Source organism: Trichophyton verrucosum (assembly GCF_000151505.1).
Source record: "Trichophyton verrucosum HKI 0517 chromosome Unknown contig01229_1.f1.exp, whole genome shotgun sequence".
Taxonomy (NCBI): domain Eukaryota; kingdom Fungi; phylum Ascomycota; class Eurotiomycetes; order Onygenales; family Arthrodermataceae; genus Trichophyton; species Trichophyton verrucosum.
The window spans coordinates 3573-17389 of record NW_003315135.1 but is presented as its reverse complement, the minus strand read 5'-3'; the positions used below and the strand labels follow the sequence as shown (position 1 = coordinate 17389).

The 13817-nt window shown below is 48.1% G+C and overlaps 5 protein-coding genes across 5 annotated transcripts; 2 read left to right on the top strand and 3 right to left on the bottom strand.

Annotated features, from left to right (window-relative positions):
• Positions 1-22: 22 nt before the first annotated feature.
• On the top strand, positions 23-451 carry TRV_07990 (integral membrane protein, putative; the record flags this gene model as incomplete). The annotated part of the gene is made up of 1 exon (XM_003017940.1): positions 23-451. One exon carries the CDS (start codon positions 23-25, stop codon positions 449-451), a length of 429 nt encoding a protein of 142 aa, XP_003017986.1.
• A 267-nt stretch (positions 452-718) lies between these two features.
• Positions 719-2554, bottom strand: TRV_07989 (C6 finger domain protein, putative; the record flags this gene model as incomplete). Its single annotated transcript, XM_003017939.1, has 1 exon — positions 719-2554. The coding sequence occupies one exon, from the start codon at positions 2552-2554 to the stop codon at positions 719-721; it is 1836 nt and encodes a 611-aa protein (XP_003017985.1).
• Positions 2555-3689: 1135 nt separating this feature from the next.
• Positions 3690-5426, bottom strand: TRV_07988 (MFS gliotoxin efflux transporter GliA; the record flags this gene model as incomplete). Its single annotated transcript, XM_003017938.1, has 1 exon — positions 3690-5426. One exon carries the CDS (start codon positions 5424-5426, stop codon positions 3690-3692), a length of 1737 nt encoding a protein of 578 aa, XP_003017984.1.
• A 1215-nt stretch (positions 5427-6641) lies between these two features.
• TRV_07987 (uncharacterized protein) lies at positions 6642-7316 on the top strand (the record flags this gene model as incomplete). The annotated part of the gene is made up of 1 exon (XM_003017937.1): positions 6642-7316. One exon carries the CDS (start codon positions 6642-6644, stop codon positions 7314-7316), a length of 675 nt encoding a protein of 224 aa, XP_003017983.1.
• A 207-nt stretch (positions 7317-7523) lies between these two features.
• TRV_07986 (uncharacterized protein) lies at positions 7524-8619 on the bottom strand (the record flags this gene model as incomplete). The annotated part of the gene is made up of 3 exons (XM_003017936.1): positions 7524-7590; positions 7648-7953; positions 8051-8619. 3 exons carry the CDS (start codon positions 8617-8619, stop codon positions 7524-7526), a joined length of 942 nt encoding a protein of 313 aa, XP_003017982.1.
• Between the last annotated feature and the right edge of the window lie 5198 nt (positions 8620-13817).

The following is a 13817-nucleotide window of genomic DNA, read 5'->3' as shown; positions in this document are numbered from 1 at the left end:
GTACTCGACTTGCGAACTCATTATGAACTCTGCCTTCCTCCATCCAACAATTCGGAGAGAAGCCGATGTCGTTCTTCCCCGCTGGTTTAACACAGTCTTCCAAAGCGGCGTTACGGTCGTCGTTGGACTTATCGCCATAACCTCATCCACATCCATAGCCAATATCTACCTCTCATACAACAACGACCTACCCATCACAGAGGGTATCATGGCCCTGCCATTTAGTGCCAAAATGTATGCTTTGGGAGTGACTTGTGCATTGGGCCACTTGACCTTCATCCCATGGGTTGCCCCTCCAATTGAACGCCTAAGGACAAACACGTCAAAGCGAGGTGGTTCTGCTGAGATGGAAGACTGGCTGAGCGTACACAGAATCAGATGGACCGTTGCTGATTTTCCCGCCTGGGCGGCTATCTTCCTGGCTGTTTTGACATTTGAAGGGACCCTCTAGCCTGGTATTCGGCTAGCTGAAGACATCGGTGTTTTTGGTATCGTGTCATCTATGAACAGCTTCGGATATCGAGGATTGGGAGACGATATGCCGAGAAGGATTGGCTGGGCAACGCATGTACCATAAACTAATATGCTCAAGATAATATACAAAATATCCCAACTTCCATAAAAATGTGAAATTATCCCTCTGAATAAGAGAAAAAAAAGAAGAAGAAGAAGAAGAAGAGAAAATTACGGCTCATATTCCATATTCCATGCGATATTATCAGACGGGCTGGAAGTTCTGTGCATCCATCCATTCGAAATTCCACCCTTGTCCAAGAAAGAGATCCAAGTTTAGATTGGGGTTACCAAACCCTCCAGTGTCATCCATCAGGTTGAGATTTAAGTTCACATCAAGGTTTGGTTCGGGTAATGGGGCGCCATTTTGTAGATATGATGATGACGATGATTGACTGGGAGTCTGGAGTTGGGTATTAAATAGTGACATCGAAGGTGTATCCTGAGGTGTGGTATACCCGCTTGAGTTTGTAGAATTCTGTTTCTCAGGTATAGAATTCGGAGGGCTCATTTGTTGCTGTTGCGTGTACTGATATTGTTGTTGCATATTGTGCTGATGTTGTTGTTGCTGCTGCTGTTGCTGCTGCTGTTGTAGTTGCTGCTCCTTCAGCATCTTACCAGGAACAATGCTGACAGCTCCGAAATATGGAAGTATAATCCTTCGAGCTTGGTTGCAGTTTTTGCTTTTGAATCCAGTCCTCAGAGCCCCATCAGCATCTCGACAAGAGCATAATTTCTCAATGACACTCGCAGATTGATAGCTAACGGAGTCCTCGGGCAGGTCTGGGTCATGGCGAAGCATTCGAGCAATGGACATGGCTGACCTCCAGTCGGCACGAGTCTGTGGATCATCGGCGAAAGGGGAGCCGAGCAAGTGAACGATAAGGAGAACTGTAGATGTAAAAACCTGGAAATCAATCACTTTGCAAAATATACGGTCGGAATTGCGAATGTCATAAATGCCCTTATAACACTCGATGGTTTGTCTCGCTGATTCAAGAGCAGCATTATGACAATATTGACAGCGCTTGTCAGTGTTGGATTTCAGCATGAATGGTAGGTGCAGCAACATCCTCACGAAATGGTGGGCAAATTGTGACCAAAGTCGACTGCTCTTTTCTATGGGGCTAAGCTGCCCTAACTGGGATGAATCCCACCAATCGTCTCCCATCTGTTTACCCATGTCCTCTAACTCTTGGTCGATTTTCAGGGTAAGAGGAAGAGACATATTGCCTCCGTCTTGGTTTCTATCAATTATAGATCCCAATGGAAGGCAAACACGCAACATATATGCTTCTGCAGGATCCATCTTTTTAACCTTCAGTAAATGTGTGATATGAGGCTTCAAGAGATGAGTCGGCACAGAATAGGGTAGCCCAAGAATTGAGCTCTGGTATAGGTCTGAGCATGCGAGGCCACACCATATATGAAGCTTGCGAAGTCCGAGTTCATCATCTGGCCCAGGGCGATTGTTCGGAAGATGGAGACCGGATAGCTGGGCAAAATTTATAGCCCGGCGCGTCAGTAGCCATGTTTTTCGTGGCCGACCGATGTTGCTTTCATATTTTCCTGCCATATAAATACACTCTATACCAGATAGAGATGAAGCAATGTCATCATCTTCGATAACATACTTCTGGACAGCAGCAACACATTGTTCCACGTACTTTTCCTTAGGTACCGGAACCCTGAGGGATTGAAAGTCGAACTCTACCGCACGTTGTTCAAGGGTCATGATGATGCAGTACAGGATCTTTCCAATATCACCAGGGTTTTCGAGAGCTTCAGGTTTTAGTATTTCTGGAAATCTTGCGCGCCATATGGTCCATATAATTGCCGGAGAATTTATTAGTCTTTTAAGCTGCACAGGAGAAGGCAAGAGTTCTCTCAGTGCAAGAACTGCACGTCTTTCTTTCAGAGTTATTGGATCGGCGGTTTTGGAAGTTTCTAAATCCACATGCTTCTCATCTCGAGAAAGGATGTGATTATCGAACAAGGTCAAAAGGGGAGCAGCGCCGGGCCCAGTGCTTCCTTGGTCCATCGATTTGGAGCGAACTGGTATGGCTTCCGGCACCGTTTCAGGCTGACAATTGGACAGGCTCTTTGTATCTAGTTTAAAACGTTAGGTCAAACAATCAAAAGCAAGGGCTTTTGGATATCCGCTAGTACCGACCTCGATCAATGCTATCTGTGGGGGACTCCATGTATGACCAGCTTGCGGCCTCTTTAGATCTACCCTTGTCACTTTCATCCATTTGTTTCACCAGCTTGCTCACGGTGTGCTCTAAAGCAGCTACCCGCTCCCTCAGGCTGTAGCTCTGGTCTCCTATACGGAGCTTTGCAGCTTCCGGCCGCAGGGGCGCATGTTCCTGATCGATACAGGAAGAGCCTCGCGCGTGGCACTCATTGCATATCCCAGGCCGAGTGGGCGCATAGGTGCAGCGAATCTTTCGACGCCGGCCTAGCACGGCATTAATAGGATGATCCAAATGGCATGGCTTTTACGTCTCATCTGTAGAGCGGAGGTCAAAGTCAGAGTAGAACGAACGCACATTCATAGCAGCTCTTTGTTCCTTTGCGCATTTTCTTGCGCTGCGGCTCCTGGTCGTGCAGTGACGCATCCGTGTCACCGGAGAGAGCTCGACGAAATGGCTCCATAGTTACGGCCCAGCAGATATGTCAGAACGAATGCCAGTGTTAGGCAGGTCAACCGTCCAAACAAGCAGGCAACAGCGTAAGTAACTGCAGAGGCCGCGATGTGGCGGCTTTTGCTTTCTTTTAATCAAGGAAGACGGAGCTGAATTGCGTTAACCCCGAGAGCGCATGACTAATCGATATTAATTATTAATCATTTTTAGCCTTTCCTGCTTAAAACTTTAATTGCCTTTGTTTTCCACTTAGACTTTTGAGTTAAAGTTAGTTAAGCTTAACTCGTTTTTATCTATATCATCAACTTGAAAACCATTACTGCCGCGACAGGGAGGACAGAGTGACCATATGGTTCAGGTACCGACTATAGGAAATGTATTCTATCAATATCATGTATGTATATGGTATATACCGCCAGTACACTTTCGCTATTGTATCATGTACATAAGTCATAACCGCATTAACACAAAAAGAGGAGAGATGAAAAAAATGCTTATGAGAGAAGAAAGAAAACCAGGTCGGGGATATCAAGCAAATCCGACTGCGTTCTTGTTCTGCAGCTTATTCAGGTTAAGGGGCTTGATCAAAGCAGCAGCGAAAACAGAAACGCCAGCAAGAGCTATGCAGACAATGAAGGTGATCTTCAAGCCATCGCCGTACGCAATAAGAACTCCCTCGAGATCCTTTCCAGAGAACACTTTGTGTAGCTCCGAAGCTCCAGTTTTGATCACTAGGCCCGGGTTCACACGCGGAGCCACCTCAGGAAGCCTTTTGATTAACTTGTTCACAAACGCGGTTTGAGCTGCAGACACCCAGATCGCAGCCCCCATGGTCTGGAGGAAGAGAATCATCGCAGTCGCGCTGGAGAGGTCCTCAGGTTTTACCAGAGCTTGGCTGATAATGACTGGGATCTGAAGGGCAAGGCCTCCTCCAATACCGGCGAGAATTTGGTACCCGATCCAAGTGCTTGATGGTGTATCAAGCCCAAAGGTATAGACGAGGCCTGAGCCGACGGTGAGCATGATAGACCCAAGAACCATAAGGTAGCTGAAGTGGCCAAATGTCGCAATGAGACCACCAGAGAGTGTGGAAAATATACTGACTGCCAGTACGAATGGCAGATTTCGGATTCCAGAATCGGAAGCTGAGGTATGCTTGATTGCCTGGAAATAGATGGGAGGGTAGTAAATCAAAACGAAGAATGGACCAGCGAAAAAGAAGATGTAGATGGAACTGATCCTGATGTTCCATGTCTTGAACAAACGTGGGGGAAGGAGTGCTCGGTCGCCCATCCACCATTCGTTCACAATAAAACAGATGACTAGCAGTCCAAAAACAACCAGGGTACCGATGACGGTCGAGTCCGACCACTTTTTGGTGGTCCCTCCCCATTGCATAGCTAGGAGAAAGCTGACCACGCCTGCCATGATTGTGAATGTTCCAACCAGGTCCATCTGCAATAGTTTCTCACGCATAGGGGCCTTGACTGGTCTAGAAGCTGGCGGGGCAGTGAAGAAGAATAGAATGATGGCGGCGCTAATACCTCCGACCGGGAGGTTGATGTAGAAGCACCATCGCCAGGATACCTTGTCGGTGAAAACGCCACCAAGAAGAGGACCAATTGCACTGGCCACACCATAAGTTGCTCCAAGTATACCTGTGAAAGCAGGACGTTGTTGAGGTGGCACTGAGAATCCAATGATCGTGTAAACACCACCAGTGAGGCCGGAAGCGCCGGCGCCTGCAATAGCTCGACCAACAATCAAGGTGGTGCTGTTATTCGCGACAGCACAAATCAAGGAACCGATTTCAAAGACAAAGATAGCAAGCATAAAGACTGTCTTCAGTGGGAAGTATTTAAACGCTTTCCCCCATGTGGACTGGAACGAAGCCACAGTCAGGAAAAACGCCGATCCGTACCAGCCCACTTGATCTAACGATTTGAACTGGGCAGTAATTGTAGGGATTGCAGTAGCAACAATGGTCATGTCCAAGGCAATTAGGAAGATAGCAAGGATGAGAGCCACGACGATGAAAGAAAGAGCAAATTTTCCTGGGTATTCTGTTCCATCTTCAGCTTCGTTAGAGGGTGTGCTATCTCCAGTCGGGGCGCCGGACTTCTCGGCAACTATCTGAAATGAGGTCGATGAAGGGTTGTGAGATCCTTTGGGAAGACTGCTTCCATCTACTCGAGTCGTATGATCTGATGCTGTTGATAGAGGCCGTTGAGGCGTCGACCTTTCGGTCTCTGATGTTGAGAGCATGCTGAGCCGTGGACTCTGCGACTTTTGTGTATAGGTGTTGGTTGTTCGTATTAACAAAAAAAGGAATTGTGGATGAATTGGAGCCAACCCGAAATAGAGAAGGGGTTGTGATAAGGCTATATGAATATAACTGAGGATAGTATCTGGATTAAAAGAGTTAAGGTATCAAAAGCCATCTCCGAAACAGAATTTCAGCAGATCTTTATATCCAAATGACTGCTCCATCTCTTCAGCCTTGGAACAAACAATCCTTTTTGGCTGGCCGATCGGCAGCCAACCAGAGCCGGCTGAGGCGCATGAAGCTCATGCCATGAAGCTCCGTAATGACGTCGGAAAAAAAGAAAAGGATAATGATACCTGAATCATTATCGTAGGAAAAGGAATGCCAGGGGAAGAACTAGTTCTTTCGGGTACAACATCGCTCCGTCTTGTCGCCGTATCCCCGTTTCAAGCATGATGAGCCGCTTTGCCCACAACGTGTCAGTATGAGCAATTCAGCCGGAATTAGGGGGTAAGAGTTCGTCCGTCGATGGGTATTATTATCTTCTCGAATCAGCCCCAGGAGGATTCACCCGAACCCTGTGTTTGAGTCATAATGATTAAAGACATACAGGCCAGCCGCACATGAAGATCAGCCATCATTGGGCCGTTGAAACTTGACCGCATGGACATAACGAGAGGCTCCATAACTCCAAGCTCCATAACCGCAGCCGCTAGGCAAAGGTTTGTCTCCAGCGATGGAGATAACGTTATAAAGCAGAGACGGGAGTCGAAGAAATCGACGACCTCAAGCTTTTTATGCGGACAAAAAGTCGGAAGATTGGCGATATTGATGACTAAGCTATTTCATCCGACACTTCGTCCGTTAGCTGACTAATCCCAACTCCGCCGCAAAACATCCGTCGAGTTTCTATATATCTACTTTATTTACGAAGGGCGCGGGCGCTACCTAAGTATAATTAATGTTATTTTATCACGTTTTATCGCTTCTTGGATGGCTAGTTAAGGGGGAAATACTTTGGTTTGCGTAAGGCATGGCTGCCTGGGTAGGGGCCCGCAAGAAAGGCTTCTTTCCTATATGCGATCCAGCGAGATTCGACAGCCTTCACCAATAAGCAACAACAAGTTAACAATCCATCTATCTGTCGGTGATACTGTCGATTACAACTGGTGAAGCCTTGTCTACAGAGCACGACAGTAGTACAACCAGGAGATATGGCCATTACCGAGATTGCCATTCTAAAGCTGCGGCCGGCAGCCTTGATGACCACCGGCAAGCCCAACGAGGCGACCATAGCATTTCTTCGCACCGCCAAAGAGAGCATGGAAGCCTACACGGGGTATCCGTTCTACATCTTTACCCAGCTCGAGGATCCGGCATGTGTCTATATCGTCGGCAACTGGGAGAGCCTGACGCAGCACTACGACGACTGGATACCATCTGATGCGAACCAGGGCCTGCTGGAGAGCGGCAAGGATCTATTTGACATTGCGGGCCTGGCACACCTTGATATCGACCAGCAGGAATCGGGGCTTCCGTCAGGTGCACCAGTGGTAACACTGGAATGGTTTCATATGCTTCCTGCCCAGAAGGAGGAGTTTACCAGGGCCTGGGAAGAGAGGGTTTCCCCTTATCTGAAAGAAGTCACAGCTCCATACCTGGTTCGAAGCGGCTGGCGTATTGATGGAGAGCGAAAGATCGAAGGCAAGGAAGCAGTCATTATTGCAGACGGAGAGCCGGAGTTAGAGGAGTTTGTCTCATTCACAGGCTGGCGGGATGTCGGCGACAACGACTCGTATAAAGAGCTAGAAGGATTCAGCCGATTCCAGCAGGTTCTTGGCCTCGCAACCAAGGTTGAATCCAAGCGGCTTGCAAAGCTAGATCTCTAAGAAGGTACTCCATAACCTTCTGGAATTTTAATTTCCTGGACAGTGGATATCGGCCTAGACTCCGAGTGGGAAAAAGGGTTCATATTATTCATTCTTCGATGGCTATGGAATAAAACAATCTTTAAACATACGCCTATGTGCCAGCAGGTATTATATATCAGATTCCTAACGCTTGTAGCCTCCTCGACGTCCGGACAGCATCGCAAGTTATAACGAAGCATAGACTTTCTCCACGATATTGATGGATGTCTGTTCGTCCAAGATAGCCCCGAATCTGCAAGAAGTAGTTAGCAGGGTGACAGTTAAGGGCACCAAAACAGCAAATACTTACCCAAAACAATGGATGTTTCTGACAAGCCCTTCGCTTATCTTCTGTAAACCTGCGGGATCCAACTTGTAGAACTTAGGGTGGTCGCTAATAAGCCGCCACGCCTGCACCGGTGTGATCTCACCGTCCAGGTTCAGAGCCCCTGCAAGCTCAAACAGCCTCTCGATCTCGCTAGCAGGTACTTCCCACGTAGACTGGTTCTGAAGAACCGGAGGGGTTCCAACAAGCAGTGGCGCCTGGAGGGTGAGCGCATGTCCTGAGAATCCCTGCTTCCCAAGCATACGGTGGCGTAAACAGCAACGCTCAAGACTAAGTAGATAGAAAGGGCTTGAGTTAGAGAGGAGAAGTGACTGATAAAACAGTGGTGGGCAAGTCAGAAAAAGGGGGGGGGGATAGACGGCCTTACAATAAAACAAAATCAACTGCCACCTGGGTCGAATCAAAATGGTACGGATGGGATTGTACGGCAACTGGGGGTTCATATCCCCATCCGCCTGGGTCGTTCTTCGGCCGTATCTGAAGGTCGGCGTTGAAATGCTCTGGTCGAGGCTCATCCGGCGCAATCTGGTCTTCAATCTGCGGCGAGGTGAAGAGGTCTGCTGCCTTGTGCAGGACTTTCTGAGTGAAGGACACTCCGAAGCCTTCTGGGTAGAAATTGGGTATCTTGTCCTCCCCTTCGTCAAGGGAGACCTGCAGGCGCTGGCCGAAGCCAGGCTCGCCGACGACAGTGACCTTGGCCAGCCGGTCTCGCGGCCTCGTCTGTGGCATCTGGATACCGTGTGCCCGCATGATTTCTCGAAGGAGGCTGTTTTCCGACGTGAATCGGTTGATATCACTCGAGACAGACTCTCGCTCGTGCCGAAGACGAAGCAGCTCCTGTTCGAGGGACTTTATATACTTCTCCTTGCGCTCGCGGTGTTTGCTATATGTAAAGAAGAAACAGGACAGTCTTAGATGGAGCCCGGATATCATCATCATCAACAGCAACGGCAGCAACAATAACCATAACAGCAACTAATCACGACATCAAGAAAGGAGCACTATATGAAAACGGAAATGAACCCACCGCTGGGCCCTCCGGACCTGGTCCCGCCGTCGCTCGTGCGCCGCCTTCGCCAGCGCCGCGCTCTCGTCCTCAATAGTGGCCGAATCTGAGCAGGATACAGCTTTAGCAACTATCTTACTGCTTGCCGTCAGGGCAATCGGGGGGTAGGTGACGGTATCAGACAGCATGGAAGACACCGCCGCTGAGAGGCATGCTGGGGGGAAGAGATATCTCAACAGCCGCCCAGGAGGCTATATAGGGGGTATAATTTCTTTGTACCAAACAGATGCCGCGATCCATCTCACCACCACTCCCGCCTCCCGCGCCCCCCCCTTCCCTCCTCCCTCGGCCAGTCAGTCAAGCGCGGAATACACCTCCTGGGGAAGCCTACGGTATGGAGTAACGAGTCCTATGTGAGATCATCATGCACGCTCCGAGACAGCATGACGAATGGGAGGCTCCGGGGACCGCAAGGCGCAGAGTGACGAAGGGGGCGAGCAGCGCAACCGACGCAAAAGGAGAGCAAGCCCCAGCATGAGGCGGGAAACGTGGTTAAGAAGGCGACGCGGTCATGCATCTGGATTCCAAATGGTGCTTGTTTCGAGGGAGGGATGCCTGCGACTTACCGGGTGGCTCTTTGGAATCATTCTTCGTAAGCGCAAGTTTCTTTTTCGACCGCTGCCACAGCGTCTCGAGGGTATCGCCATACGGATCGGCCGGCGGCTGGAGACTCGCATCCGCCATCGTGGAGGTCGACGTCCGGTGCTGGTTGATGCGTTGGTCGTGGGCCTCGTCCTTCGACGGTCGTCTGTTGGTTAATACTTATATCCTCCTTTCCACCATGAACACCACCGCTCCGGGGGGTTGCTAGTAGCTATTTAACATGCAAACTGGCTTCCAGGACTTGCTGGATCGTTGGAGACCAGGAAACTCTAACACAAATTCATGCATTGGCAGCGGCGAGCTAGGCAAATGGGAGGATGGAGGGCGGCCGTTGCGCTGGTTGACCAGTTGCCCTGCCTGCTTCAAGCGCTGGCTGCTGGGGGCCACGAAGAATGTCGATTTGAGATGCCTGGCGGTTGAAACAGGGGGGCCAGCGGCCTTGGTGATTATTGTCAAACAGTTAACTAGCAGTTAGCTGCAGCCATCGGTCTGATTTTCTCTGCTCAAACTCCAACTTCAAATCAAACGAAACAACAACCATCACACTCTTTGGCATCGCGATCTTGATGCAAAGGTACTAGCAACCTAGCCTGCTGCTACTCGAGAACTATACATGGGTATCCCTTCACACTCATGGGATGAATGACATGCCGCACACCCCGACAAGACCCGCATCCAAGATGCAGACACAGAAAACTGGATATCAAACGCCCCGAGCGCTTCTCGGCCAGCCTAGAGTTGGTACCCCCAGGCGCCACACCCTCACTATGTCTCTCTGTGTACTCCGTTTCTTGTCTGGTTCATATCTCTCCCGTGTATATTCAACGATCTTCTCTTGGCCGACACACTCAGCATTCCGGCTATCTCATACGCAACTTATGTTGCCTCCGTCCTTCCTATTCAGACCATGGCTATAACATCAACGTTCCTGAGGATCCAGATGGCGTTCGGGGATGCCGTCTATCGCCAGGTTCTAGGATTTGAAATCTTAGTGCCTTTCATCTTTAGAAAGCCATTCCTAGTCGCCCCCTCTCTAATCTATCATCCACCCATACAACACCTATACATTTCTTTCACCACACGTCATGGTTACCCCCACTAACCGCGGAAACCCAGAGCAATAACCTAAAACACACCCTCCTGAGTCAAGTCTGGACTTGATTATTACTGGTGTGGTCCTTTTTACCACCCTAGGCAATGTTTTCTTACTCTTGATACCATACAAATACACCCGACCGTGGCCTGATCGGAAGGCTTCAGGGCTCAGCTTCCTCGGAGATTGTCCACCCGCTATACGCCTCGAGATTCCATTCAGAACCAGAACAAGGTTCTAATCTCTTCTTTCTAAGTCTAGACAGATTCTTACGTCTATACGTGCTCACTGACTGTAGATAATCCTTCCCCTATATTGGATACGTTTTAATTCCAATCCGCCCGGAAGTTTTTCTTTGTTAAAATTATATTACCACTCGCCAAGCCGGGCTCAATTGGCTGGACTACCTTATTCCTGATGCATGATTTCGCCTTTCGGCCATTCAGCATTCATCCTTCGGACAGCGAGGAATGGCAGACGCCTTAAAGCGGGACACCAACCTGCATGGCATACCGGGACATTTTGATGATGGCCTCTGCGAGGCCATTCCCCCATACCATCGTAACTTTCTCCCCTTGGGGAGTGTATACGCATGGGAACCCCCAGTTCCTCCCGTTGACTTGAACAGTTAATTTTTCTTTCTTTGCGATAAATTCCAGCTTTGAATGAAAGAGCTTACGACATACTTACATATGCAGATCTACCACGTTGACGGAAGGCCCTCCTGACGATTTCTCCATCACTTAGCGTCTCTCCACTTGCGGGATTATCACTTTCAGTTAGGGCCAAGCTCTATCCAAGCTTCTATCCTGTTTCTCAATTCTCCTTGCTTCCTCTCGCTAAAGGGTAGCATCAAATTTTAAAACAAATACGGACAGCACCAAGCATGTCCAAATAGGGTCAATTTTGATTTTCCCAGGATCTCCAACATCCTGGCTCAGATCGCCGAGAGGGTAGAACGTGATGAATCAACTAAGTTCTTCCCTTCAATCTAAAAAAGGAGCTTATCTCGGAACAGCTCAGTTTCGTGCTTCAATCATATACTTGTTCACATATATACCCTTCGTTTTATTGTATGTTTCAAGCGATGATATATTAGGCGCTTCAACTCTTCCATTATTACTGTCGCCATGATCCTCTCACACTTCCACTCTTTTTATCTAGATCCTTCACTGCCCCTTTTTCTCTTTTCTCTCTATCATTGACAACCCTCGTTACCCATCTATCTATATACCATAACTCTTCCCCTGGTGTCCCAGTTAACTTTGAAAGTTAAACCACACATCCAACCAAAATACCCGCTGTTTTTGCCGGACGTTCCATGACGCGCACTGGTTCATTCTCATCAGATTAAGCTATAATATCAAGTCCTTTCCGCTGACCTCTTTATCTCGACAAGTCCCGTCCGCCACCTTCCTTCCGGTCAACTACTGAGCAGTTCCAGCTATCATTCACTTTATCAACAATCCTTGTTTCAAAGAGACCCTGTCTCCACTGATATCTAAACCAAGAAATCAACCCATTCCACTGGTGGTTGGTCTCTTCAACATGTGCAACTTTTTCAAGAACTTCTACGTTTATAGCTCGTGCCGGGACCCAGGGAACCATTTCTTCCGCATCTCTACCGATGGCTCAGGGGACCTCAGATGTCCCGGGAGCCCTCACGAGCGGTTTATAGTGGTTGTTGGCCAATGTCGGATCTGCAAACGTTGAAAACGAACATTCGACGAACCTCTTTTATAGCCAGTTGTGCATTGCAGCCATTCTGGACGATATCCGATTTTTTGGTCGAAAGCCACCGTTGTTGCTTTCTATAGTAATTCTTCCGTCTTCCCGGTCAGTTGCCAGTCTACTTCGCATACTTAGTTCCAAGGCTAACCTCAAAGCCCAGAAACCCTCTTGTTACGACTATGGATTATTTAGCATGAAGAATTGCAGGCAGTTCTACACTATCTTCCCTCATGAACGCCATGGTCAGCTCTTCTTTGACGATGTAATGCCTGGGCTATGCGGAACAGTTTCGTTACGAGATACCATTTGCCTCCTCTTTTTTCTTTACGTTTCCTTTTTCGTTTGCGTGCTACCTTCTTCTGTATTTCTATTGATTTAAGGCATTGATGAAGGAGTGTGATTCACAAAAGCTCAACATATCCTGTCTCACTCTAAAAAAATCTCATTGGCGCACAAGGGGTACGGTCGATGCAACACAAGGCATCCACTGTAAATACCAGTGTATCAGAGCGCGCGACATGCTGTTGTCACCCATACACATCCATTCTCTGCTACCAGACTATGCTGTTTCAAGTCAAGCTTAAGCAACTGGCGGAACTAGAGTTCGTGCAAACCCATACCCTTGCCGGACCTATGGCGATTAGACGGAGTCTGAAGGCCCATGAAGCTAAATGGCAGACAGGTCACATCACATCCAAAGCCGTTAAAGCAGGGCTATGTTTATAAAGAACTAAAACACCGTATACTAGTCGAGTTTGTTGCAACAACTGAGGTCATACATCTAGATATGTTTTCCCTGGTGTCTACGGGCCGTGTTACGGGCTCGTCAGTACAGTCCTTTGCAGAGTCGTCGATGGGTGAAGCATATCTTTACTAAAAATAAGTATGGCAACGTACGATTAGAATGGGTCTATTTGACACAACGCCTGTTTCAGAGAGAGAGAAAGCCCGAGAACTGTATCGGCAAGAGCTCTCCCTTTCTAACAAGAATTAGAATACTTATAACCACGGAGTACCTGACCAAAAGGCCCAAGTTCAAACAGCTTCTTTGGTTGAAGCTTGCTGTATCTCTCCTTTTAGTCGTCTTGATCAAAACACCCATACATACCCCGTGAAAAGGACTTCTAGTGACACAGTCCCGGTATGCAATGGCTAAAGGCACATTGCATGTTATATACAAAGTAATTATAGGTCTCTGAGTTAATCAGATAAGGAGGCCATTCTCCTGCATAAAAGTGACGCCGTTGATCGGAAGAAAAGTGAGGCTCAAAACGAATTCGAGATGAAAAGAAAGCACTATTATTTAAAGATATAACTACTAGGTGAGGACTACTGTAACCACTACCACTGGAAGTTTCGGGCTGTTTCATGGTATTTATTGCCTCTGGGTTATGCAGTTGATTAATGTCGCTGTTCTTTTTCAGGTACTGGTCAACAACTAGTTAACCGATTACACCCCCCCAACTACCGCCTAACTAGCTAGTTGTTTCCCCCCTGGATCATATCAAAATGAGAGCCGGCCAACTAACGAGTTAACTAGTTACTTCAGCCGTAACTGATAACTACTGGCCACTAACTAATCACGTAACTAGTCAACACCTTGATTCTTTGAAATACAAAGGTACGAAAAGCATAGGGCCG